Source organism: Pimephales promelas, chromosome 14 (assembly GCF_988280905.1).
Source record: "Pimephales promelas chromosome 14, fPimPro1.hap1.1, whole genome shotgun sequence".
NCBI lineage: Eukaryota > Metazoa > Chordata > Actinopteri > Cypriniformes > Leuciscidae > Pimephales > Pimephales promelas.
The window spans coordinates 18,092,589-18,118,388 of NC_142782.1; the positions used below are offsets into that span (position 1 = coordinate 18,092,589).

The following is a 25,800-nucleotide window of genomic DNA, read 5'->3' on the forward strand; positions in this document are numbered from 1 at the left end:
TCGCCCAAAAAAAAAACGTAAGGGGTACCACTGTCGTTTTTTTTTTCGGGCCGAATTTTTGAGTTTCCATATCTCAGCTCTGGAAGGGGCTAGAGCCTCCATTTTTGCACTCAGGTCTAAGTCTCATGGCCCTCTATCAGAATCCAGAGTTTTGGGAAGATTGGAGAAACTTAATTTTTCGCCCCCCCAAAAAAAACGTAAGGGGTACCACTGTCGTTTTTTTTTTTCGGGCCGAATTTTTGAGTTTCCATATCACAGCTCTGGAAGGGGCTAGAGCCTCCATTTTTGCACTCAGGTCTAAGTCTCATGGCCCTCTATCAGATTCCAGAGTTTTGGAAAGATTGGAGAAACTTAATTTTTCGCCCAAAAAAAAAAACGTAAGTTTTTTTTTAAGTTTCACTGTCGTTTTTTTTTTCGGGCCGAATTTTTGAGTTTCCATATCTCAGCTCTGGAAGGGGCTAGAGCCTCCATTTTTGCACTCAGGTCTAAGTCTCATTGCCCTCTGTCAGAATCCAGAGTTTTGGGAAGATTGGAGAAACTTAATTTTTCGCCCCCCCAAAAAAAACGTAAGGGGTACCACTGTCGTTTTTTTTTTCGGGCCGCATTTTTTTTTTTTACATATCTCAGCTCAGGAAGGGGCTAGAGCCTCCATTTTTGCACTCAGGTCTAAGTCTCATTGCCCTCTATCAGAATCCAGAGTTTTGGGAAGATTGGAGAAACTTAATTATTCGCCCCAAAAAAAAAACCTAAGGGGTACCACTGTCGTTTTTTTTTTTCGGGACGAATTTTTGAGTTTCGATATCTCAGCTCTGGAAGGGGCTAGAGCCTCCGTTTTTGCACTCAGGTCTAAGTCTCATTGCCCTCTATCAGAATCCAGAGTTTTGGGAAGATTGGAGAAACTTAATTTTTCGCCCCCCAAAAAAACCGTAAGGGGTACCACTGTCGTTTTTTTTTCGGGGAGAATTTTTGAGTTTCGATATCTCAGCTCTGGAAGGGGCTAGAGCCTCCATTTTTGCACTCAGGTCTAAGTCTCATGGCCCTCTATCAGAATCCAGAGTTTTGGGAAGATTGGAGAAACTTAATTTTTCGCCCAAAAAAAAAAAACGTAAGGGGTACCACTGTCGGTTTTTTTTCGGGCCGAATTTTTGAGTTTCGATATCTCAGCTCTGGAAGGGGCTAGAGCCTCCATTTTTGCACTCAGGTCTAAGTCTCATGGCCCTCTATCAGAATCCAGAGTTTTGGGAAGATTGGAGAAACTTAATTTTTCGCCCAAAAAAAAAAAAAAACGTAAGGGGTACCACTGTCGTTTTTTTTTTCGGGCCGAATTTTTGAGTTTCCATATCACAGCTCTGGAAGGGGCTAGAGCCTCCATTTTTGCACTCAGGTCTAAGTCTCATGGCCCTCTATCAGATTCCAGAGTTTTGGGAAGATTGGAGAAACTTAATTTTTCGCACAAAAAAAAAAAAAACGTAAGGGGTACCACTGTCGTTTTTTTTTTTCGGGCCGAATATTTGAGTTTCCATATCTCAGCTCTGGAAGGGGCTAGAGCCTCCATTTTTGCACTAAGGTCTAAGTCTCATGGCCCTCTATCAGAATCCAGAGTTTTGGGAAGATTGGAGAAACTTAATTTTTCGCCCAAAAAAAAAAAACGTAAGGGGTACCACTGTCGTTTTTTTTTTTCGGGCCGAATTTTTTAGTTTCGATATCTCATCTCTGGAAGGGGCTAGAGCCTCCATTTTTGCACTCAGGTCTAAGTCTCATTGCCCTCTATCAGAATCCAGAGTTTTGGGAAGATTGGAGAAACTTAATTTTTCGCCCCAAAAAAAAAACGTAAGGGGTACCACTGTCGTTTTTTTTTTCGGGACGAATTTTTGAGTTTCGATATATCAGCTCTGGAAGGGGCCAGAGCCTCCGTTTTTGCACTCAGGTCTAAGTCTCATTGCCCTCTATCAGAATCCAGAGTTTTGGGAAGATTGGAGAAACTTAATTTTTCGCCCAAAAAAAAAAAAAACGTAAGGGGTACCACTGTCGTTTTTTTTTCGGGCCGAATTTTTGAGTTTCCATATCTCAGCTCTGGAAGGGGCTAGAGTCTCCATTTTTGCACTCAGGTCTAAGTCTCATGGCCCTCTATCAGAATCCAGAGTTTTGGGAAGATTGGAGAAACTTAATTTTTCGCCCAAAAAAAAAACGTAAGGGGTACCACTGTCGTTTTTTTTTTCGGGCCGAATTTTTGAGTTTCCATATCTCAGCTCTGGAAGGGGCTAGAGCCTCCATTTTTGCACTCAGGTCTAAGTCTCATGGCCCTCTATCAGAATCCAGAGTTTTGGGAAGATTGGAGAAACTTAATTTTTCGCCCCCCCAAAAAAAACGTAAGGGGTAACACTGTCGTTTTTTTTTTTCGGGCCGAATTTTTGAGTTTCCATATCACAGCTCTGGAAGGGGCTAGAGCCTCCATTTTTGCACTCAGGTCTAAGTCTCATGGCCCTCTATCAGATTCCAGAGTTTTGGAAAGATTGGAGAAACTTAATTTTTCGCCCAAAAAAAAAAACGTAAGGGGTACCACTGTCGTTTTTTTTTTCGGGCCGAATTTTTGAGTTTCCATATCTCAGCTCTGGAAGGGGCTAGAGCCTCCATTTTTGCACTCAGGTCTAAGTCTCATTGCCCTCTGTCAGAATCCAGAGTTTTGGGAAGATTGGAGAAACTTAATTTTTCGCCCCCCCAAAAAAAACGTAAGGGGTACCACTGTCGTTTTTTTTTTCGGGCCGCATTTTTTTTTTTTACATATCTCAGCTCAGGAAGGGGCTAGAGCCTCCATTTTTGCACTCAGGTCTAAGTCTCATTGCCCTCTATCAGAATCCAGAGTTTTGGGAAGATTGGAGAAACTTAATTTTTCGCCCCAAAAAAAAAACCTAAGGGGTACCACTGTCGTTTTTTTTTTTCGGGACGAATTTTTGAGTTTCGATATCTCAGCTCTGGAAGGGGCTAGAGCCTCCATTTTTGCACTCAGGTCTAAGTCTCATTGCCCTCTATCAGAATCCAGAGTTTTGGGAAGATTGGAGAAACTTAATTTTTCGCCCAAAAAAAAAAAACGTAAGGGGTACCACTGTCGTTTTTTTTTCGGGGAGAATTTTTGAGTTTCGATATCTCAGCTCTGGAAGGGGCTAGAGCCTCCATTTTTGCACTCAGGTCTAAGTCTCATGGCCCTCTGTCAGAATCCAGAGTTTTGGGAAGATTGGAGAAACTTAATTTTTCGCCCAAAAAAAAAACGTAAGGGGTACCACTGTCGGTTTTTTCTCGGGCCGAATTTTTGAGTTTCGATATCTCAGCTCTGGAAGGGGCTAGAGCCTCCATTTTTGCACTCAGGTCTAAGTCTCATGGCCCTCTATCAGAATCCAGAGTTTTGGGAAGATTGGAGAAACTTAATTTTTCGCCCAAACAAAAAAAAAAACGTAAGGGGTACCACTGTCGTTTTTTTTTCGGGCCGAAATTTTTGAGTTTCCATATCTCAGCTCTGGAAGGGGCTAGAGTCTCCATTTTTGCACTCAGGTCTAAGTCTCATGGCCCTCTATCAGAATCCAGAGTTTTGGGAAGATTGGAGAAACTTAATTTTTCGCCCAAAAAAAAAAACGTAAGGGGTACCACTGTCGTTTTTTTTTTTCGGGCCGAATTTTTGAGTTTCCATATCTAAGCTCTGGAAGGGGCTAGAGCCTCCATTTTTGCACTCAGGTCTAAGTCTCATGGCCCTCTATCAGAATCCAGAGTTTTGGGAAGATTGGAGAAACTTAATTTTTCGCCCCCCCAAAAAAAACGTAAGGGGTACCACTGTCGTTTTTTTTTTTCGGGCCGAATTTTTGAGTTTCCATATCACAGCTCTGGAAGGGGATAGAGCCTCCATTTTTGCACTCAGGTCTAAGTCTCATGGCCCTCTATCAGATTCCAGAGTTTTGGGAAGATTGGAGAAACTTAATTTTTCGCCCAAAAAAAAAAACGTAAGGGGTACCACTGTCGTTTTTTTTTTCGGGCCGAATTTTTGAGTTTCCATATCTCAGCTCTGGAAGGGGCTAGAGCCTCCATTTTTGCACTCAGGTCTAAGTCTCATTGCCCTCTGTCAGAATCCAGAGTTTTGGGAAGATTGGAGAAACTTAATTTTTCTCCCAAAAAAAAAAACGTAAGTGGTACCACTGTCGTTTTTTTTTTTCGGGCCGCATTTTTTTTTTTACATATCTCAGCTCAGGAAGGGGCTAGAGCCTCCATTTTTGCACTCAGGTCTAAGTCTCATTGCCCTCTATCAGAATCCAGAGTTTTGGGAAAATTGGAGAAACTTAATTTTTCGCCCCAAAAAAAAAACGTAAGGGGTACCACTGTCGTTTTTTTTTTTCGGGACGAATTTTTGAGTTTCGATATCTCAGCTCTGGAAGGGGCTAGAGCCTCCGTTTTTGCACTCAGGTCTAAGTCTCATTGCCCTCTATCAGAATCCAGAGTTTTGGGAAGATTGGAGAAACTTAATTTTTCGCCCCCCAAAAAAACCGTAAGGGGTACCACTGTCGTTTTTTTTTCGGGCCGAATTTTTGAGTTTCGATATCTCAGCTCTGGAAGGGGCTAGAGCCTCCATTTTTGCACTCAGGTCTAAGTCTCATGGCCCTCTATCAGAATCCAGAGTTTTGGGAAGATTGGAGAAACTTAATTTTTCGCCCAAAAAAAAAAAACGTAAGGGGTACCACTGTCGGTTTTTTTTCGGGCCGAATTTTTGAGTTTCGATATCTCAGCTCTGGAAGGGGCTAGAGCCTCCATTTTTGCACTCAGGTCTAAGTCTCATGGCCCTCTATCAGAATCCAGAGTTTTGGGAAGATTGGAGAAACTGAATTTTTCGCCCAAAAAAAAAAACGTAAGGGGTACCACTGTCGTTTTTTTTTTTCGGGCCGAATTTTTTTTTTACATATCTCAGCTCAGGAAGGGGCTAGAGCCTCCATTTTTGCACTCAGGTCTAAGTCCCATGGCCCTCTATCAGAATCCAGAGTTTTGGGAAGATTGGAGAAACTTAATTTTTCACCCCAAAAAAAAAAAAACGTAAGGGGTACCACTGTCGTTTTTTTTTTTCGGGCCGAATTTTTGAGTTTCGATATCTCAGCTCTGGAAGGGGCTAGAGCCTCCATTTTTGCACTCAGGTCTAAGTCTCATTGCCCTCTATCAGAATCCAGAGTTTTGGGAAGATTGGAGAAACTTAATTTTTCGCCCAAAAAAAAAAAACGTAAGGGGTACCACTGTCGTTTTTTTTTTTCGGGACGAATTTTTGAGTTTCCATATCTCAGCTCTGGAAGGGGCTAGAGTCTCCATTTTTGCACTCAGGTCTAAGTCTCATGGCCCTCTATCAGAATCCAGAGTTTTGGGAAGATTGGCGAAACTTAATTTTTCGCCCAAAAAAAAAAAACGTAAGGGGTACCACTGTCGTTTTTTTTTTCGGGACGAATTTTTGAGTTTCCATATCTCAGCTCTGGAAGGGGCTAGAGCCTCCATTTTTGCACTCAGGTCTAAGTCTCATGGCCCTCTATCAGAATCCAGAGTTTTGGGAAGATTGGAGAAACTTAATTTTTCGCCCAAAAAAAAAAAAACGTAAGGGGTACCACTGTCGTTTTTTTTTCGGGCCGAATTTTTGAGTTTCCATATCTCAGCTCTGGAAGGGGCTAGAGCCTCCATTTTTGCACTCAGGTCTAAGTCTCATGACCCTCTATCAGAATCCAGAGTTTTGGGAAGATTGGAGAAACTTAATTTTTCGCCCAAAAAAAAAAACGTAAGGGGTACCACTGTCGTTTTTTTTTTCGGGCCGAATTTTTGAGTTTCCATATCTCAGCTCTGGAAGGGGCTAGAGCTCCATTTTTGCACTCAGGTCTAAGTCTCATTTCCCTCTATCAGAATCCAGAGTTTTGGGAAGATTGGAGAAACGTAATTTTTCGCCCCAAAAAAAAAACGTAAGGGGTACCACTGTCGTTTTTTTTTTCGGGTCGAATTTTTTTTTTACATATCTCAGCTCAGGAAGGGGCTAGAGCCTCCATTTTTGCACTCAGGTCTAAGTCTCATTGCCCTCTATCAGAATCCAGAGTTTTGGGAAGATTGGAAAAACTTAATTTTTTGCCCCAAAAAAAAAAACGTAAGGGGTACCACTGTCGTTTTTTTTTTTCGGGCCGAATTTTGAGTTTCCATATCACAGCTCTGGAAGGGGCTAGAGCCTCCATTTTTGCACTCAGGTCTAAGTCTCATGGCCCTCTATCAGATTCCAGAGTTTTGGGAAGATTGTAGAAACTTAATTTTTCGCCCAAAAAAAAAAAACGTAAGGGGTACCACTGTCGTTTTTTTTTCGGGCCGAATTTTTGAGTTTCCATATCTCAGCTCTGGAAGGGGCTAGAGCAGGGGTACTCAATTAGAAACCTAAAAGGTCCACTCACCAAATTTTTCTTGCGTCCATGGTCCGGAACAGTGATAGTCAAAATCCAAAATCAGAACTCCAACAAAAATGGTGGTAAATCCCACAAAACGTTCAAACTATGTACAAAACTTGATGTGGTTTGGCCTTATTAGTGTGAAAAGTGACACCTTTTTTGTGCCACCAGTTCTTTAAACTTGGGCATGAAAGGTGTGAGGGCCAGGCGGAGACACTGATGTAAGTGTTCATTACTGAGGGTGCTCCTGTATTTGTTTTTCACCATATTCATAGTTGAAAAGGCAGACTCACAACAATATGTTGATGGAAACATGGTGAGAATTTGAAGGGCCACCTTCTGCAAGGAAGGGACATCTGCTGCAGGGACCATCTTAGTCCAGAAGGTGGTAGGGTCACAGAGAGACTCCTGCAGTGCAAGGTTTTCCTGAAGCTCAATTAGCTCTGATTGAAGAGAAGCAGCACTAGCCCATGGGCAGATTTTCAGGGCTTCAGTTGAAAATTCTGCGATGTTTTTGACAAGGAATGGATTTTCCATGCATAGTAAGACTTGTTTTCCCAGAGGGAAATCTCCAAAGCGAGTTTGGAAATTTTTTATCAGCTTGTCCAGGAATTCAGCATGATTGTGATGACGATGTGTTCCTGCTGTCTGATTTAAAAGCTTTGGGAAGTGAAGCAGGTCCTGCTGTAAGTCACACTTGAAGAGCTCCAGTTTCTTCTGAAAGGCACAGACAGCTGATGTGAGGTTACACACTGTGTTATTTTTGCCCTGGAGCTTCATGTTCAGATCATTGAGATGGGAAGTGATGTCAGATAGAAATGCAACAATTTCCATTTTTTCTTCATTCTGCAAAAATTCCACAAATTGTTTTGCTTTTGCACTCTTCTGATCCAACAGAAAGGTTTCCAACTCTTTCCGTAATGTCCAAAAGCGCTCCAGAACCTTGCCTTTACTAAGCCACCGGACATTGTTGTGAAGGAGCAAATCATCAAATTCTGCATTCACCTCTGTTAGGAATGAGCGCAACAAGCGATGCTGCAGAGCAGATGATGCCCTCAAAAAGTTCACAAGTCGCATTACTGTTGTCATGACCTCTGCATACTTTTCTTCAAGACTGGCACACAAAACCATCTGATGAATTATGCAATGATATGCAATTAGCTCAGGGTGATGAGCTCTCAAGCGTGCCACTAATCCCCTCTCTCTTCCAATCATACATGGAGCTCCATCAGTAGCAATGGAAATAACATGCTTCAGGTCTATCTCTCTGTCTCTCAACATCTCCATCAGTGCTTCATAAATATCATCCCCTCTTGTGTGTCCATGGAGGGCTGTGAGGCCTAACACATCTTCACAGAATTCTCCCTTCTCTTCATCAAAAAATCTGACAAACACCAGAAGTTGTGCGTTGTCTGTATTATCTGTGGATTCATCCAAAGCCAATGAAATGCATTTAGCCTTTTTTATTGCAGACTTCATTTGGTCAAGCAAATCCTCAGCAAGGACTTCAGTTCGCTTTACAGCAGTGGAGTCAGACAAAGATATTTGGTTTATTTTTTGTATGATGTCATCTTTTTGAGTTCCCTCAAACAGGGCAATTGCTATTTCATTCATGCATTCCTTCACAATCTCCGAGTCAGAGAATGGTTTCTTGTGCTTTCCTAAGACCCATGCCACTCTTAATGAGGCTTCAGTTGCACGTTCTTGTTGGGTGGCTGATCTTACTATTACACTGCGTGTTGCATGGTATGATGATTGCAGTTGTTTGATTTTTCTGGCTCTTACCTCAGATTGAAGCGGGTAATTTTGGTCAAAGTGTCCGTGCTTTGAGTCATAATGACGTTTTACGTTACCACTCTTGACAATGGCAACCGTCTCGTTGCAAATTAAACACATGGGTTTTGTGCTCCCCGCCGGCAGCACAAATGCATATCTGTCAGTCCACTCTGTCTTAAATTCGCGATTTTCAGAATCGACTTTTCTCTTTTTGTCAGGTTTTGACCACGCCATGATTTTCGTTAGCAAAGAAACGTTTACCGCAGATGGATTAGCCAGCGCCTGTGTTGCGAATGACACACACACATACACGCACAGCGCGGCCAACGGGTGAGTGAGTTGTCATGGTGATTACAGTTATTACAGCTCCTGATTGGATCTTTGGATTAGACAGACACAGAAGTTAAGATAACCCACATCTAGTTGTATTATAAACTTTATTTCCCAACACAATATAGGCGTGAAATCACGCATGAATGAAAATTCACTTGGATCGTGAATAAATTATATAATGTTGATTTTGGCTTCGGTCCAAATTTTATTGCGTCTGGGTCCGGATCCGGACCGCGGTCCGCCTATTGAGTACCCCCGGGCTAGAGTCTCCATTTTTGCACTCAGGTCTAAGTCTCATTGCCCTCTGTCAGAATCCAGAGTTTTGGGAAGATTGGAGAAACTTAATTTTTCGCCCCCCAAAAAAAACGTAAGGGGTACCACTGTCGTTTTTTTTTTTCGGGCCGAATTTTTGAGTTTCGATATCTCATCTCTGGAAGGGGCTAGAGCCTCCATTTTTGCACTCAGGTCTAAGTCTCATTGCCCTCTATCAGAATCCAGAGTTTTGGGAAGATTGGAGAAACTTAATTTTTCGGCCAAAAAAAAAAAAACGTAAGGGGTACCACTGTCGTTTTTTTTTTTCGGGCCGAATTTTTTAGTTTCGATATCTCATCTCTGGAAGGGGCTAGAGCCTCCATTTTTGCACTCAGGTCTAAGTCTCATTGCCCTCTATCAGAATCCAGAGTTTTGGGAAGATTGGAGAAATTTAATTTTTCGCCCAAAAAAAAAAACGTAAGGGGTACCACTGTCGTTTTTTTTTCATGCCGAATTTTTGAGTTTCAATATCTCAGCTCTGGAAGGGGCTATAGCCTCCATTTTTGCACTCAGGTCTAAGTCTCATGGCCCTCTATCAGAATCCAGAGTTTTGGGAAGATTGGAGAAACTTAATTTTTTGCCCAAAAAAAAAAAACGTAAGGGGTACCACTGTCGTTTTTTTTTCGGGCCGAATTTTTGAGTTTCCATATCTCAGCTCTGGAAGGGGCTAGAGTCTCCATTTTTGCACTCAGGTCTAAGTCTCATGGCCCTCTATCAGAATCCAGAGTTTTGGGAAGATTGGAGAAACTTAATTTTTCACCCAAAAAAAAAAAACATAAGGGGTACCACTGTCGTTTTTTTTTCGGGCCGAATTTTTGAGTTTCCATATCTCAGCTCTGGAAGGGGCTAGAGCCTCCATTTTTGCACTCAGGTCTAAGTCTCATGGCCCTCTATCAGAATCCAGAGTTTTGGGAAGATTGGAGAAACTTAATTTTTCGCCCAAAAAAAAAAACGTAAGGGGTACCACTGTCGTTTTTTTTTCGGGCCGAATTTTTGAGTTTCCATATCTCACCTCTGGAAAGGGCTAGAGCCTCCATTTTTGCACTCAGGTCTAAGTCTCATTGCCCTCTATCAGAATCCAGAGTTTTGGGAAGATTGGAGAAACTTAATTTTTCACCCCCCCCAAAAAAAAACGTAAGGGGTACCACTGTCGTTTTTTTTCGGGCCGAATTTTTGAGTTTCCATATCTCAGCTCTGGAAGGGGCTACAGCCTCCATTTTTGCACTCAGGTCTAAGTCTCATGGCCCTCTATCAGAATCCAGAGTTTTGGGAAGATTGGAGAAACTTAATTTTTCGCCCCAAAAAAAACCCGTAAGGGGTACCACTGTCGTTTTTTTTTTCGGGCCGAATTTTTGAGTTTCGATATCTCAGCTCTGGAAGGGGCTAGAGCCTCCATTTTTGCACTCAGGTCTAAGTCTCATGGCCCTCTATCAGAATCCAGAGTTTTGGGAAGATTGGAGAAACTTAATTTTTCGCCCCAAAAAAAAAAACGAAAGGGGTACCACTGTCGTTTTTTTTCGGGCCGAATTTTTGAGTTTCGATATCTCAGCTCTGGAAGGGGCTAGAGCCTCCATTTTTGCACTCAGGTCTAAGTCTCATGGCCCTCTATCAGAATCCAGAGTTTTGGGAAGATTGGAGAAACTTAATTTTTCGCCCAAAAAAAAAAAACGTAAGGGGTACCACTGTCGTTTTTTTTTCGGGCCGAATTTTTGAGTTTCCATATCTCAGCTCTGGAAGGGGCTAGAGCCTCCATTTTTGCACTCAGGTCTAAGTCTCATGGCCCTCTATCAGAATCCAGAGTTTTGGGAAGATTGGAGAAACTTAATTTTTCGCCCAAAAAAAAAAAACGTAAGGGTACCACTGTCGTTTTTTTTTTCGGGCCGAATTTTTGAGTTTCCGTATCTCAGCTCTGGAAGGGGCTAGAGCCTCCATTTTTGCACTCAGGTCTAAGTCTCATGGCCCTCTATCAGATTCCAGAGTTTTGGGAAGATTGGAGAAACTTAACTTTTTGCCCAAAAAAAAAACGTAAGGGGTACCACTGTCGTTTTTTTTCGGGCCGAATTTTTGAGTTTCCATATCTCAGCTCTGGAAGGGGCTAGAGCCTCCATTTTTGTTTTGCACTCAGGTCTAAGTCTCATTGTCCTCTGTCAGAATCCAGAGTTTTGGGAAGATTGGAGAAACTTAATTTTTCGCCCCCAAAAAAAAAACGTAAGGGGTACCACTGTCGTTTTTTTTCGGGCCGATTTTTGAGTTTCCATATCTCAGCTCTGGAAGGGGCTAGAGCCTCCATTTTTGCACTCAGGTCTAAGTCTCATGGCCCTCTATCAGAATCCAGAGTTTTGGGAAGATTGGAGAAACTTAATTTTTCGCCCCAAAAAAAAAAAAACGTAAGGGGTACCACTGTCGTTTTTTTTCGGGCCGAATTTTTGAGTGTCGATATCTCAGCTCTGGAAGGGGCTAGAGCCTCCATTTTTGCACTCAGGTCTAAGTCTCATGGCCCTCTATCAGAATCCAGAGTTTTGGGAAGATTGGAGAAACTTAATTTTTCGCCCAAAAAAAAAAAAAAAACGTAAGGGGTACCACTGTCGTTTTTTTTTCGGGCCGAATTTTTGAGTTTCCATATCTCAGCTCTGGAAGGGGCTAGAGCCTCCATTTTTGCACTCAGGTCTAAGTCTCATGGCCCTCTATCAGAATCCAGAGTTTTGGGAAGATTGGAGAAACTTAATTTTTCGCCCAAAAAAAAAAAACGTAAGGGTACCACTGTCGTTTTTTTTTTCGGGCCGAATTTTTGAGTTTCCGTATCTCAGCTCTGGAAGGGGCTAGAGCCTCCATTTTTGCACTCAGGTCTAAGTCTCATTGCCCTCTGTCAGAATCCATAGTTTTGGGAAGATTGGAGAAACTTAATTTTTCGCCCCAAAAAAAAAACGTAAGGGGTACCACTGTCGTTTTTTTTCGGGCGATTTTTGAGTTTCCATATCTCAGCTCTGGAAGGGGCTAGAGCCTCCATTTTTGCACTCAGGTCTAAGTCTCATGGCCCTCTATCAGAATCCAGAGTTTTGGGAAGATTGGAGAAACTTAATTTTTCGGCCAAAAAAAAAAAACGTAACGGGTACCACTGTCGTTTTTTTTTTCGGGCCGAATTTTGGAGTTTCGATATCTCAGCTCTGGAAGGGGCTAGAGCCTCCATTTTTGCACTCAGGTCTAAGTCTCATGGCCCTCTATCATAATCCAGAGTTTTTGGGAAGATTGGAGAAACTTAATTTTTCGCCCAAAAAAAAACAAAACGTAAGGGGTACCACTGTCGGTTTTTTTTCGGGCTGAATTTTTGAGTTTCGATATCTCAGCTCTGGAAGGGGCTAGAGCCTCCATTTTTGCACTCAGGTCTAAGTCTCATTGCCCTCTATCAGAATCCAGAGTTTTGGGAAGATTGGAGAAACTTAATTTTTCGCCAAAAAAAAAAAAACGTAAGGGGTACCACTGTCGTTTTTTTTTCGGGCCGAATTTTTGAGTTTCGATATCTCAGCCCTGGAAGGGGCTAGGGCCTCCATTTTTGCACTCAGGTCTAAGTCTCATGGCCCTCGATCAGAATCCAGAGTTTTGGGAAGATTGGAGAAACTTAATTTTTCGCCCCCCAAAAAAAAGTAATGGGGTAACACTGTCGTTTTTTTTTTTCGGGCCGAATTTTTGAGTTTCCATATCTCAGCTCTGGAAGGGGCTAGAGCCTCCATTTTTGCACTCAGGTCTAAGTCTCATGGCCCTCTATCAGAATCCAGAGTTTTGGGAAGATTGGAGAAACTTAATTTTTCGCCCAAAAAAAAAACGTAAGGGGTACCACTGTCGTTTTTTTTTCGGGCCGAATTTTTGAGTTTCGATATCTCAGCTCTGGAAGGGGCTAGAGCCTCCATTTTTGCACTCAGGTCTAAGTCTCATTACCCTCTATCAGAATCCAGAGTTTTGGGAAGATTGGAGAAACTTAATTTTTCGCCCCAAAAAATAAAAACGTAAGGGGTACCACTGTCGTTTTTTTTTCGGGCCGAATTTTTGAGTTTCCATATCTCAGCTCTGGAAGGGGCTAGAGTCTCCATTTTTGCACTCAGGTCTAAGTCTCATGGCCCTTTATCAGAATCCAGAGTTTTGGGAAGATTGGAGAAACTTAAATTTTCGCCCAAAAAAAAAAAACGTAAGGGGCACCACTGTCGTTTTTTTTCGGGCCGAATTTTTGAGTTTCCATATCTCAGCTCTGGAAGGGGCTAGAGCCTCCATTTTTGCACTCAGGTCTAAGTCTCATGGCCCTCTATCAGAATCCAGAGTTTTGGGAAGATTGGAGAAACTTAATTTTTCGCCCAAAAAAAAAAAACGTAAGGGGTACCACTGTCGTTTTTTTTTTTCGGGCCGAATTTTTGAGTTTCGATATCTCAGCCCTGGAAGGGGCTAGGGCCTCCATTTTTGCACTCAGGTCTAAGTCTCATGGCCCTCGATCAGAATCCAGAGTTTTGGGAAGATTGGAGAAACTTAATTTTTCGCCCCCCAAAAAAAAGTAAGGGGTAACACTGTCGTTTTTTTTTTTCGGGCCGAATTTTTGAGTTTCCATATCTCAGCTCTGGAAGGGGCTAGAGCCTCCATTTTTGCACTCAGGTCTAAGTCTCATGGCCCTCTATCAGAATCCAGAGTTTTGGGAAGATTGGAGAAACTTAATTTTTCGCCCAAAAAAAAAAACGTAAGGGGTACCACTGTCGTTTTTTTTTCGGGCCGAATTTTTGAGTTTCGATATCTCAGCTCTGGAAGGGGCTAGAGCCTCCATTTTTGCACTCAGGTCTAAGTCTCATTACCCTCTATCAGAATCCAGAGTTTTGGGAAGATTGGAGAAACTTAATTTTTCGCCCAAAAAAAAAAACGTAAGGGGTACCACTGTCGTTTTTTTTTCGGGCCGAATTTTTTTTTTTACATATCTCAGCTCAGGAAGGGGCTAGAGCCTCCATTTTTGCACTCAGGTCTAAGTCTCATTGCCCTCTATCAGAATCCAGAGTTTTGGGAAGATTGGAGAAACTTAATTTTTCACCCCAAAAAAAAAAAAAACGTAAGGGGTACCACTGTCGTTTTTTTTTCGGGCCGAATTTTTTTTTTTACATATCTCAGCTCAGGAAGGGGCTAGAGCCTCCATTTTTGCACTCAGGTCTAAGTCTCATTGCCCTCTATCAGAATCCAGAGTTTTGGGAAGATTGGAGAAACTTAATTTTTCGCCCAAAAAAAAAAACGTAAGGGGTACCACTGTCGTTTTTTTTTTTGGGCCGAATTTTTGAGTTTCCATATCACAGCTCTGGAAGGGGCTAGAGCCTCCATTTTTGCACTCAGGTCTAAGTCTCATGGCCCTCTATCAGATTCCAGAGTTTTGGGAAGATTGGAGAAACTTAACTTTTTGCCCAAAAAAAAAACGTAAGGGGTACCACTGTCGTTTTTTTTCGGGCCGAATTTTTGAGTTTCCATATCTCAGCTCTGGAAGGGGCTAGAGCCTCCATTTTTGTTTTGCACTCAGGTCTAAGTCTCATTGCCCTCTGTCAGAATCCAGAGTTTTGGGAAGATTGGAGAAACTTAATTTTTCGCCCCCAAAAAAAAAACGTAAGGGGTACCACTGTCGTTTTTTTTCGGGCCGATTTTTGAGTTTCCATATCTCAGCTCTGGAAGGGGCTAGAGCCTCCATTTTTGCACTCAGGTCTAAGTCTCATGGCCCTCTATCAGAATCCAGAGTTTTGGGAAGATTGGAGAAACTTAATTTTTCGCCCCAAAAAAAAAAAAACGTAAGGGGTACCACTGTCGTTTTTTTTCGGGCCGAATTTTTGAGTTTCGATATCTCAGCTCTGGAAGGGGCTAGAGCCTCCATTTTTGCACTCAGGTCTAAGTCTCATGGCCCTCTATCAGAATCCAGAGTTTTGGGAAGATTGGAGAAACTTAATTTTTCGCCCAAAAAAAAAAAAAAAACGTAAGGGGTACCACTGTCGTTTTTTTTTCGGGCCGAATTTTTGAGTTTCCATATCTCAGCTCTGGAAGGGGCTAGAGCCTCCATTTTTGCACTCAGGTCTAAGTCTCATGGCCCTCTATCAGAATCCAGAGTTTTGGGAAGATTGGAGAAACTTAATTTTTCGCCCAAAAAAAAAAAACGTAAGGGTACCACTGTCGTTTTTTTTTCGGGCCGAATTTTTGAGTTTCCGTATCTCAGCTCTGGAAGGGGCTAGAGCCTCCATTTTTGCACTCAGGTCTAAGTCTCATTGCCCTCTATCAGAATCCAGAGTTTTGGGAAGATTGGAGAAACTTAATTTTTCGCCCAAAAAAAAAAAACGTAAGGGGTACCACTGTCGTTTTTTTTTTCGGGCCGAATTTTTTTTTTACATATCTCAGCTCAGGAAGGGGCTAGAGCCTCCATTTTTGCACTCAGGTCTAAGTCTCATTGCCCTCTATCAGAATCCAGAGTTTTGGGAAGATTGGAGAAACTTAATTTTTCGCCCCAAAAAAAAAAAACGTAAGGGGTACCACTGTCGTTTTTTTTTTCGGGCCGAATTTTTTTTTTTTACATATCTCAGCTCAGGAAGGGGCTAGAGCCTCCATTTTTGCACTCAGGTCTAAGTCTCATGGCCCTCTATCAGAATCCAGAATTTTGGGAAGATTGGAGAAACGTAATTTTTCGCCCCCCCAAAAAAAACGTAAGGGGTACCACTGTCGTTTTATTTTCGGGCCGAATTTTTGAGTTTCCATATCACAGCTCTGGAAGGGGCTAGAGCCTCCATTTTTGCACTCAGGTCTAAGTCTCATGGCCCTCTATCAGATTCCAGAGTTTTGGGAAGATTGGAGAAACTTAATTTTTCGCACAAAAAAAAAAAAAAAACGTAAGGGGTACCACTGTCGTTTTTTTTTTTCGGGCCGAATATTTGAGTTTCCATATCTCAGCTCTGGAAGGGGCTAGAGCCTCCATTTTTGCACTAAGGTCTAAGTCTCATGGCCCTCTATCAGAATCCAGAGTTTTGGGAAGATTGGAGAAACTTAATTTTTCGCCCAAAAAAAAAAAAACGTAAGGGGTACCACTGTCGTTTTTTTTTTTCGGGCCGAATTTTTTAGTTTCGATATCTCATCTCTGGAAGGGGCTAGAGCCTCCATTTTTGCACTCAGGTCTAAGTCTCATTGCCCTCTATCAGAATCCAGAGTTTTGGGAAGATTGGAGAAACTTAATTTTTCGCCCCAAAAAAAAAACGTAAGGGGTACCACTGTCGTTTTTTTTTTCGGGACGAATTTTTGAGTTTCGATATATCAGCTCTGGAAGGGGCCAGAGCCTCCGTTTTTGCACTCAGGTCTAAGTCTCATTGCCCTCTATCAGAATCCAGAGTTTTGGGAAGATTGGAGAAACTTAATTTTTCGCCCAAAAAAAAAAAAAACGTAAGGGGTACCACTGTCGTTTTTTTTTCGGGCCGAATTTTTGAGTTTCCATATCTCAGCTCTGGAAGGGGCTAGAGTCTCCATTTTTGCACTCAGGTCTAAGTCTCATGGCCCTCTATCAGAATCCAGAGTTTTGGGAAGATTGGAGAAACTTAATTTTTCGCCCAAAAAAAAAACGTAAGGGGTACCACTGTCGTTTTTTTTTTCGGGCCGAATTTTTGAGTTTCCATATCTCAGCTCTGGAAGGGGCTAGAGCCTCCATTTTTGCACTCAGGTCTAAGTCTCATGGCCCTCTATCAGAATCCAGAGTTTTGGGAAGATTGGAGAAACTTAATTTTTCGCCCCCCCAAAAAAAACGTAAGGGGTACCACTGTCGTTTTTTTTTTTCGGGCCGAATTTTTGAGTTTCCATATCACAGCTCTGGAAGGGGCTAGAGCCTCCATTTTTGCACTCAGGTCTAAGTCTCATGGCCCTCTATCAGATTCCAGAGTTTTGGAAAGATTGGAGAAACTTAATTTTTCGCCCAAAAAAAAAAACGTAAGTTTTTTTTTAAGTTTCACTGTCGTTTTTTTTTTCGGGCCGAATTTTTGAGTTTCCATATCTCAGCTCTGGAAGGGGCTAGAGCCTCCATTTTTGCACTCAGGTCTAAGTCTCATTGCCCTCTGTCAGAATCCAGAGTTTTGGGAAGATTGGAGAAACTTAATTTTTCGCCCCCCCAAAAAAAACGTAAGGGGTACCACTGTCGTTTTTTTTTTCGGGCCGCATTTTTTTTTTTTACATATCTCAGCTCAGGAAGGGGCTAGAGCCTCCATTTTTGCACTCAGGTCTAAGTCTCATTGCCCTCTATCAGAATCCAGAGTTTTGGGAAGATTGGAGAAACTTAATTATTCGCCCCAAAAAAAAAACCTAAGGGGTACCACTGTCGTTTTTTTTTTTCGGGACGAATTTTTGAGTTTCGATATCTCAGCTCTGGAAGGGGCTAGAGCCTCCGTTTTTGCACTCAGGTCTAAGTCTCATTGCCCTCTATCAGAATCCAGAGTTTTGGGAAGATTGGAGAAACTTAATTTTTCGCCCCCCAAAAAAACCGTAAGGGGTACCACTGTCGTTTTTTTTTCGGGGAGAATTTTTGAGTTTCGATATCTCAGCTCTGGAAGGGGCTAGAGCCTCCATTTTTGCACTCAGGTCTAAGTCTCATGGCCCTCTATCAGAATCCAGAGTTTTGGGAAGATTGGAGAAACTTAATTTTTCGCCCAAAAAAAAAAAACGTAAGGGGTACCACTGTCGGTTTTTTTTCGGGCCGAATTTTTGAGTTTCGATATCTCAGCTCTGGAAGGGGCTAGAGCCTCCATTTTTGCACTCAGGTCTAAGTCTCATGGCCCTCTATCAGAATCCAGAGTTTTGGGAAGATTGGAGAAACTTAATTTTTCGCCCAAAAAAAAAAAAAAACGTAAGGGGTACCACTGTCGTTTTTTTTTTCGGGCCGAATTTTTGAGTTTCCATATCACAGCTCTGGAAGGGGCTAGAGCCTCCATTTTTGCACTCAGGTCTAAGTCTCATGGCCCTCTATCAGATTCCAGAGTTTTGGGAAGATTGGAGAAACTTAATTTTTCGCACAAAAAAAAAAAAAACGTAAGGGGTACCACTGTCGTTTTTTTTTTTCGGGCCGAATATTTGAGTTTCCATATCTCAGCTCTGGAAGGGGCTAGAGCCTCCATTTTTGCACTAAGGTCTAAGTCTCATGGCCCTCTATCAGAATCCAGAGTTTTGGGAAGATTGGAGAAACTTAATTTTTCGCCCAAAAAAAAAAAACGTAAGGGGTACCACTGTCGTTTTTTTTTTTCGGGCCGAATTTTTTAGTTTCGATATCTCATCTCTGGAAGGGGCTAGAGCCTCCATTTTTGCACTCAGGTCTAAGTCTCATTGCCCTCTATCAGAATCCAGAGTTTTGGGAAGATTGGAGAAACTTAATTTTTCGCCCCAAAAAAAAAACGTAAGGGGTACCACTGTCGTTTTTTTTTTCGGGACGAATTTTTGAGTTTCGATATATCAGCTCTGGAAGGGGCCAGAGCCTCCGTTTTTGCACTCAGGTCTAAGTCTCATTGCCCTCTATCAGAATCCAGAGTTTTGGGAAGATTGGAGAAACTTAATTTTTCGCCCAAAAAAAAAAAAAACGTAAGGGGTACCACTGTCGTTTTTTTTTCGGGCCGAATTTTTGAGTTTCCATATCTCAGCTCTGGAAGGGGCTAGAGTCTCCATTTTTGCACTCAGGTCTAAGTCTCATGGCCCTCTATCAGAATCCAGAGTTTTGGGAAGATTGGAGAAACTTAATTTTTCGCCCAAAAAAAAAACGTAAGGGGTACCACTGTCGTTTTTTTTTTCGGGCCGAATTTTTGAGTTTCCATATCTCAGCTCTGGAAGGGGCTAGAGCCTCCATTTTTGCACTCAGGTCTAAGTCTCATGGCCCTCTATCAGAATCCAGAGTTTTGGGAAGATTGGAGAAACTTAATTTTTCGCCCCCCCAAAAAAAACGTAAGGGGTAACACTGTCGTTTTTTTTTTTCGGGCCGAATTTTTGAGTTTCCATATCACAGCTCTGGAAGGGGCTAGAGCCTCCATTTTTGCACTCAGGTCTAAGTCTCATGGCCCTCTATCAGATTCCAGAGTTTTGGAAAGATTGGAGAAACTTAATTTTTCGCCCAAAAAAAAAAACGTAAGGGGTACCACTGTCGTTTTTTTTTTCGGGCCGAATTTTTGAGTTTCCATATCTCAGCTCTGGAAGGGGCTAGAGCCTCCATTTTTGCACTCAGGTCTAAGTCTCATTGCCCTCTGTCAGAATCCAGAGTTTTGGGAAGATTGGAGAAACTTAATTTTTCGCCCCCCCAAAAAAAACGTAAGGGGTACCACTGTCGTTTTTTTTTTCGGGCCGCATTTTTTTTTTTTACATATCTCAGCTCAGGAAGGGGCTAGAGCCTCCATTTTTGCACTCAGGTCTAAGTCTCATTGCCCTCTATCAGAATCCAGAGTTTTGGGAAGATTGGAGAAACTTAATTTTTCGCCCCAAAAAAAAAACCTAAGGGGTACCACTGTCGTTTTTTTTTTTCGGGACGAATTTTTGAGTTTCGATATCTCAGCTCTGGAAGGGGCTAGAGCCTCCATTTTTGCACTCAGGTCTAAGTCTCATTGCCCTCTATCAGAATCCAGAGTTTTGGGAAGATTGGAGAAACTTAATTTTTCGCCCAAAAAAAAAAAACGTAAGGGGTACCACTGTCGTTTTTTTTTCGGGGAGAATTTTTGAGTTTCGATATCTCAGCTCTGGAAGGGGCTAGAGCCTCCATTTTTGCACTCAGGTCTAAGTCTCATGGCCCTCTGTCAGAATCCAGAGTTTTGGGAAGATTGGAGAAACTTAATTTTTCGCCCAAAAAAAAAACGTAAGGGGTACCACTGTCGGTTTTTTCTCGGGCCGAATTTTTGAGTTTCGATATCTCAGCTCTGGAAGGGGCTAGAGCCTCCATTTTTGCACTCAGGTCTAAGTCTCATGGCCCTCTATCAGAATCCAGAGTTTTGGGAAGATTGGAGAAACTTAATTTTTCGCCCAAACAAAAAAAAAAACGTAAGGGGTACCACTGTCGTTTTTTTTTCGGGCCGAAATTTTTGAGTTTCCATATCTCAGCTCTGGAAGGGGCTAGAGTCTCCATTTTTGCACTCAGGTCTAAGTCTCATGGCCCTCTATCAGAATCCAGAGTTTTGGGAAGATTGGAGAAACTTAATTTTTCGCCCAAAAAAAAAAACGTAAGGGGTACCACTGTCGTTTTTTTTTTTCGGGCCGAATTTTTGAGTTTCCATATCTAAGCTCTGGAAGGGGCTAGAGCCTCCATTTTTGCACTCAGGTCTAAGTCTCATGGCCCTCTATCAGAATCCAGAGTTTTGGGAAGATTGGAGAAACTTAATTTTTCGCCCCCCCAAAAAAAACGTAAGGGGTACCACTGTCGTTTTTTTTTTTCGGGCCGAATTTTTGAGTTTCCATATCACAGCTCTGGAAGGGGATAGAGCCTCCATTTTTGCACTCAGGTCTAAGTCTCATGGCCCTCTATCAGATTCCAGAGTTTTGGGAAGATTGGAGAAACTTAATTTTTCGCCCAAAAAAAAAAACGTAAGGGGTACCACTGTCGTTTTTTTTTTCGGGCCGAATTTTTGAGTTTCCATATCTCAGCTCTGGAAGGGGCTAGAGCCTCCATTTTTGCACTCAGGTCTAAGTCTCATTGCCCTCTGTCAGAATCCAGAGTTTTGGGAAGATTGGAGAAACTTAATTTTTCTCCCAAAAAAAAAAACGTAAGTGGTACCACTGTCGTTTTTTTTTTTCGGGCCGCATTTTTTTTTTTACATATCTCAGCTCAGGAAGGGGCTAGAGCCTCCATTTTTGCACTCAGGTCTAAGTCTCATTGCCCTCTATCAGAATCCAGAGTTTTGGGAAAATTGGAGAAACTTAATTTTTCGCCCCAAAAAAAAAACGTAAGGGGTACCACTGTCGTTTTTTTTTTTCGGGACGAATTTTTGAGTTTCGATATCTCAGCTCTGGAAGGGGCTAGAGCCTCCGTTTTTGCACTCAGGTCTAAGTCTCATTGCCCTCTATCAGAATCCAGAGTTTTGGGAAGATTGGAGAAACTTAATTTTTCGCCCCCCAAAAAAACCGTAAGGGGTACCACTGTCGTTTTTTTTTCGGGCCGAATTTTTGAGTTTCGATATCTCAGCTCTGGAAGGGGCTAGAGCCTCCATTTTTGCACTCAGGTCTAAGTCTCATGGCCCTCTATCAGAATCCAGAGTTTTGGGAAGATTGGAGAAACTTAATTTTTCGCCCAAAAAAAAAAAACGTAAGGGGTACCACTGTCGGTTTTTTTTCGGGCCGAATTTTTGAGTTTCGATATCTCAGCTCTGGAAGGGGCTAGAGCCTCCATTTTTGCACTCAGGTCTAAGTCTCATGGCCCTCTATCAGAATCCAGAGTTTTGGGAAGATTGGAGAAACTGAATTTTTCGCCCAAAAAAAAAAACGTAAGGGGTACCACTGTCGTTTTTTTTTTTCGGGCCGAATTTTTTTTTTACATATCTCAGCTCAGGAAGGGGCTAGAGCCTCCATTTTTGCACTCAGGTCTAAGTCCCATGGCCCTCTATCAGAATCCAGAGTTTTGGGAAGATTGGAGAAACTTAATTTTTCACCCCAAAAAAAAAAAAACGTAAGGGGTACCACTGTCGTTTTTTTTTTTCGGGCCGAATTTTTGAGTTTCGATATCTCAGCTCTGGAAGGGGCTAGAGCCTCCATTTTTGCACTCAGGTCTAAGTCTCATTGCCCTCTATCAGAATCCAGAGTTTTGGGAAGATTGGAGAAACTTAATTTTTCGCCCAAAAAAAAAAAACGTAAGGGGTACCACTGTCGTTTTTTTTTTTCGGGACGAATTTTTGAGTTTCCATATCTCAGCTCTGGAAGGGGCTAGAGTCTCCATTTTTGCACTCAGGTCTAAGTCTCATGGCCCTCTATCAGAATCCAGAGTTTTGGGAAGATTGGCGAAACTTAATTTTTCGCCCAAAAAAAAAAAACGTAAGGGGTACCACTGTCGTTTTTTTTTTCGGGACGAATTTTTGAGTTTCCATATCTCAGCTCTGGAAGGGGCTAGAGCCTCCATTTTTGCACTCAGGTCTAAGTCTCATGGCCCTCTATCAGAATCCAGAGTTTTGGGAAGATTGGAGAAACTTAATTTTTCGCCCAAAAAAAAAAAAACGTAAGGGGTACCACTGTCGTTTTTTTTTCGGGCCGAATTTTTGAGTTTCCATATCTCAGCTCTGGAAGGGGCTAGAGCCTCCATTTTTGCACTCAGGTCTAAGTCTCATGACCCTCTATCAGAATCCAGAGTTTTGGGAAGATTGGAGAAACTTAATTTTTCGCCCAAAAAAAAAAACGTAAGGGGTACCACTGTCGTTTTTTTTTTCGGGCCGAATTTTTGAGTTTCCATATCTCAGCTCTGGAAGGGGCTAGAGCTCCATTTTTGCACTCAGGTCTAAGTCTCATTTCCCTCTATCAGAATCCAGAGTTTTGGGAAGATTGGAGAAACGTAATTTTTCGCCCCAAAAAAAAAACGTAAGGGGTACCACTGTCGTTTTTTTTTTCGGGTCGAATTTTTTTTTTACATATCTCAGCTCAGGAAGGGGCTAGAGCCTCCATTTTTGCACTCAGGTCTAAGTCTCATTGCCCTCTATCAGAATCCAGAGTTTTGGGAAGATTGGAAAAACTTAATTTTTTGCCCCAAAAAAAAAAACGTAAGGGGTACCACTGTCGTTTTTTTTTTTCGGGCCGAATTTTGAGTTTCCATATCACAGCTCTGGAAGGGGCTAGAGCCTCCATTTTTGCACTCAGGTCTAAGTCTCATGGCCCTCTATCAGATTCCAGAGTTTTGGGAAGATTGTAGAAACTTAATTTTTCGCCCAAAAAAAAAAAACGTAAGGGGTACCACTGTCGTTTTTTTTTCGGGCCGAATTTTTGAGTTTCCATATCTCAGCTCTGGAAGGGGCTAGAGCAGGGGTACTCAATTAGAAACCTAAAAGGTCCACTCACCAAATTTTTCTTGCGTCCATGGTCCGGAACAGTGATAGTCAAAATCCAAAATCAGAACTCCAACAAAAATGGTGGTAAATCCCACAAAACGTTCAAACTATGTACAAAACTTGATGTGGTTTGGCCTTATTAGTGTGAAAAGTGACACCTTTTTTGTGCCACCAGTTCTTTAAACTTGGGCATGAAAGGTGTGAGGGCCAGGCGGAGACACTGATGTAAGTGTTCATTACTGAGGGTGCTCCTGTATTTGTTTTTCACCATATTCATAGTTGAAAAGGCAGACTCACAACAATATGTTGATGGAAACATGGTGAGAATTTGAAGGGCCACCTTCTGCAAGGAAGGGACATCTGCTGCAGGGACCATCTTAGTCCAGAAGGTGGTAGGGTCACAGAGAGACTCCTGCAGTGCAAGGTTTTCCTGAAGCTCAATTAGCTCTGATTGAAGAGAAGCAGCACTAGCCCATGGGCAGATTTTCAGGGCTTCAGTTGAAAATTCTGCGATGTTTTTGACAAGGAATGGATTTTCCATGCATAGTAAGACTTGTTTTCCCAGAGGGAAATCTCCAAAGCGAGTTTGGAAATTTTTTATCAGCTTGTCCAGGAATTCAGCATGATTGTGATGACGATGTGTTCCTGCTGTCTGATTTAAAAGCTTTGGGAAGTGAAGCAGGTCCTGCTGTAAGTCACACTTGAAGAGCTCCAGTTTCTTCTGAAAGGCACAGACAGCTGATGTGAGGTTACACACTGTGTTATTTTTGCCCTGGAGCTTCATGTTCAGATCATTGAGATGGGAAGTGATGTCAGATAGAAATGCAACAATTTCCATTTTTTCTTCATTCTGCAAAAATTCCACAAATTGTTTTGCTTTTGCACTCTTCTGATCCAACAGAAAGGTTTCCAACTCTTTCCGTAATGTCCAAAAGCGCTCCAGAACCTTGCCTTTACTAAGCCACCGGACATTGTTGTGAAGGAGCAAATCATCAAATTCTGCATTCACCTCTGTTAGGAATGAGCGCAACAAGCGATGCTGCAGAGCAGATGATGCCCTCAAAAAGTTCACAAGTCGCATTACTGTTGTCATGACCTCTGCATACTTTTCTTCAAGACTGGCACACAAAACCATCTGATGAATTATGCAATGATATGCAATTAGCTCAGGGTGATGAGCTCTCAAGCGTGCCACTAATCCCCTCTCTCTTCCAATCATACATGGAGCTCCATCAGTAGCAATGGAAATAACATGCTTCAGGTCTATCTCTCTGTCTCTCAACATCTCCATCAGTGCTTCATAAATATCATCCCCTCTTGTGTGTCCATGGAGGGCTGTGAGGCCTAACACATCTTCACAGAATTCTCCCTTCTCTTCATCAAAAAATCTGACAAACACCAGAAGTTGTGCGTTGTCTGTATTATCTGTGGATTCATCCAAAGCCAATGAAATGCATTTAGCCTTTTTTATTGCAGACTTCATTTGGTCAAGCAAATCCTCAGCAAGGACTTCAGTTCGCTTTACAGCAGTGGAGTCAGACAAAGATATTTGGTTTATTTTTTGTATGATGTCATCTTTTTGAGTTCCCTCAAACAGGGCAATTGCTATTTCATTCATGCATTCCTTCACAATCTCCGAGTCAGAGAATGGTTTCTTGTGCTTTCCTAAGACCCATGCCACTCTTAATGAGGCTTCAGTTGCACGTTCTTGTTGGGTGGCTGATCTTACTATTACACTGCGTGTTGCATGGTATGATGATTGCAGTTGTTTGATTTTTCTGGCTCTTACCTCAGATTGAAGCGGGTAATTTTGGTCAAAGTGTCCGTGCTTTGAGTCATAATGACGTTTTACGTTACCACTCTTGACAATGGCAACCGTCTCGTTGCAAATTAAACACATGGGTTTTGTGCTCCCCGCCGGCAGCACAAATGCATATCTGTCAGTCCACTCTGTCTTAAATTCGCGATTTTCAGAATCGACTTTTCTCTTTTTGTCAGGTTTTGACCACGCCATGATTTTCGTTAGCAAAGAAACGTTTACCGCAGATGGATTAGCCAGCGCCTGTGTTGCGAATGACACACACACATACACGCACAGCGCGGCCAACGGGTGAGTGAGTTGTCATGGTGATTACAGTTATTACAGCTCCTGATTGGATCTTTGGATTAGACAGACACAGAAGTTAAGATAACCCACATCTAGTTGTATTATAAACTTTATTTCCCAACACAATATAGGCGTGAAATCACGCATGAATGAAAATTCACTTGGATCGTGAATAAATTATATAATGTTGATTTTGGCTTCGGTCCAAATTTTATTGCGTCTGGGTCCGGATCCGGACCGCGGTCCGCCTATTGAGTACCCCCGGGCTAGAGTCTCCATTTTTGCACTCAGGTCTAAGTCTCATTGCCCTCTGTCAGAATCCAGAGTTTTGGGAAGATTGGAGAAACTTAATTTTTCGCCCCCCAAAAAAAACGTAAGGGGTACCACTGTCGTTTTTTTTTTTCGGGCCGAATTTTTGAGTTTCGATATCTCATCTCTGGAAGGGGCTAGAGCCTCCATTTTTGCACTCAGGTCTAAGTCTCATTGCCCTCTATCAGAATCCAGAGTTTTGGGAAGATTGGAGAAACTTAATTTTTCGGCCAAAAAAAAAAAAACGTAAGGGGTACCACTGTCGTTTTTTTTTTTCGGGCCGAATTTTTTAGTTTCGATATCTCATCTCTGGAAGGGGCTAGAGCCTCCATTTTTGCACTCAGGTCTAAGTCTCATTGCCCTCTATCAGAATCCAGAGTTTTGGGAAGATTGGAGAAATTTAATTTTTCGCCCAAAAAAAAAAACGTAAGGGGTACCACTGTCGTTTTTTTTTCATGCCGAATTTTTGAGTTTCAATATCTCAGCTCTGGAAGGGGCTATAGCCTCCATTTTTGCA

General features: G+C 42.2%; 2 protein-coding genes across 2 annotated transcripts; both read right to left on the reverse strand.

Moving 5' to 3' along the window:
* Positions 1 to 6,569: 6,569 nt before the first annotated feature.
* On the reverse strand, positions 6,570 to 7,511 carry LOC148973710 (SCAN domain-containing protein 3-like). Its single transcript, XM_089119166.1, has one exon. The coding sequence runs from the start codon at positions 7,509 to 7,511 to the stop codon at positions 6,570 to 6,572; it is 942 nt and encodes a 313-aa protein (XP_088975292.1).
* Positions 7,512 to 23,006: 15,495 nt separating this feature from the next.
* On the reverse strand, positions 23,007 to 23,948 carry LOC148973711 (SCAN domain-containing protein 3-like). Its single transcript, XM_089119167.1, has one exon. It carries the CDS (start codon positions 23,946 to 23,948, stop codon positions 23,007 to 23,009), a length of 942 nt encoding a protein of 313 aa, XP_088975293.1.
* Positions 23,949 to 25,800: the final 1,852 nt, after the last annotated feature.

Excerpts from the sequence above, each read along its gene's own strand:
- LOC148973710 (XM_089119166.1), bottom strand. The coding sequence starts at position 7,511 with ATGCGACTTGTGAACTTTTTGAGGGCATCATCTGCTCTGCAGCATCGC.
- LOC148973711 (XM_089119167.1), bottom strand. The coding sequence starts at position 23,948 with ATGCGACTTGTGAACTTTTTGAGGGCATCATCTGCTCTGCAGCATCGC.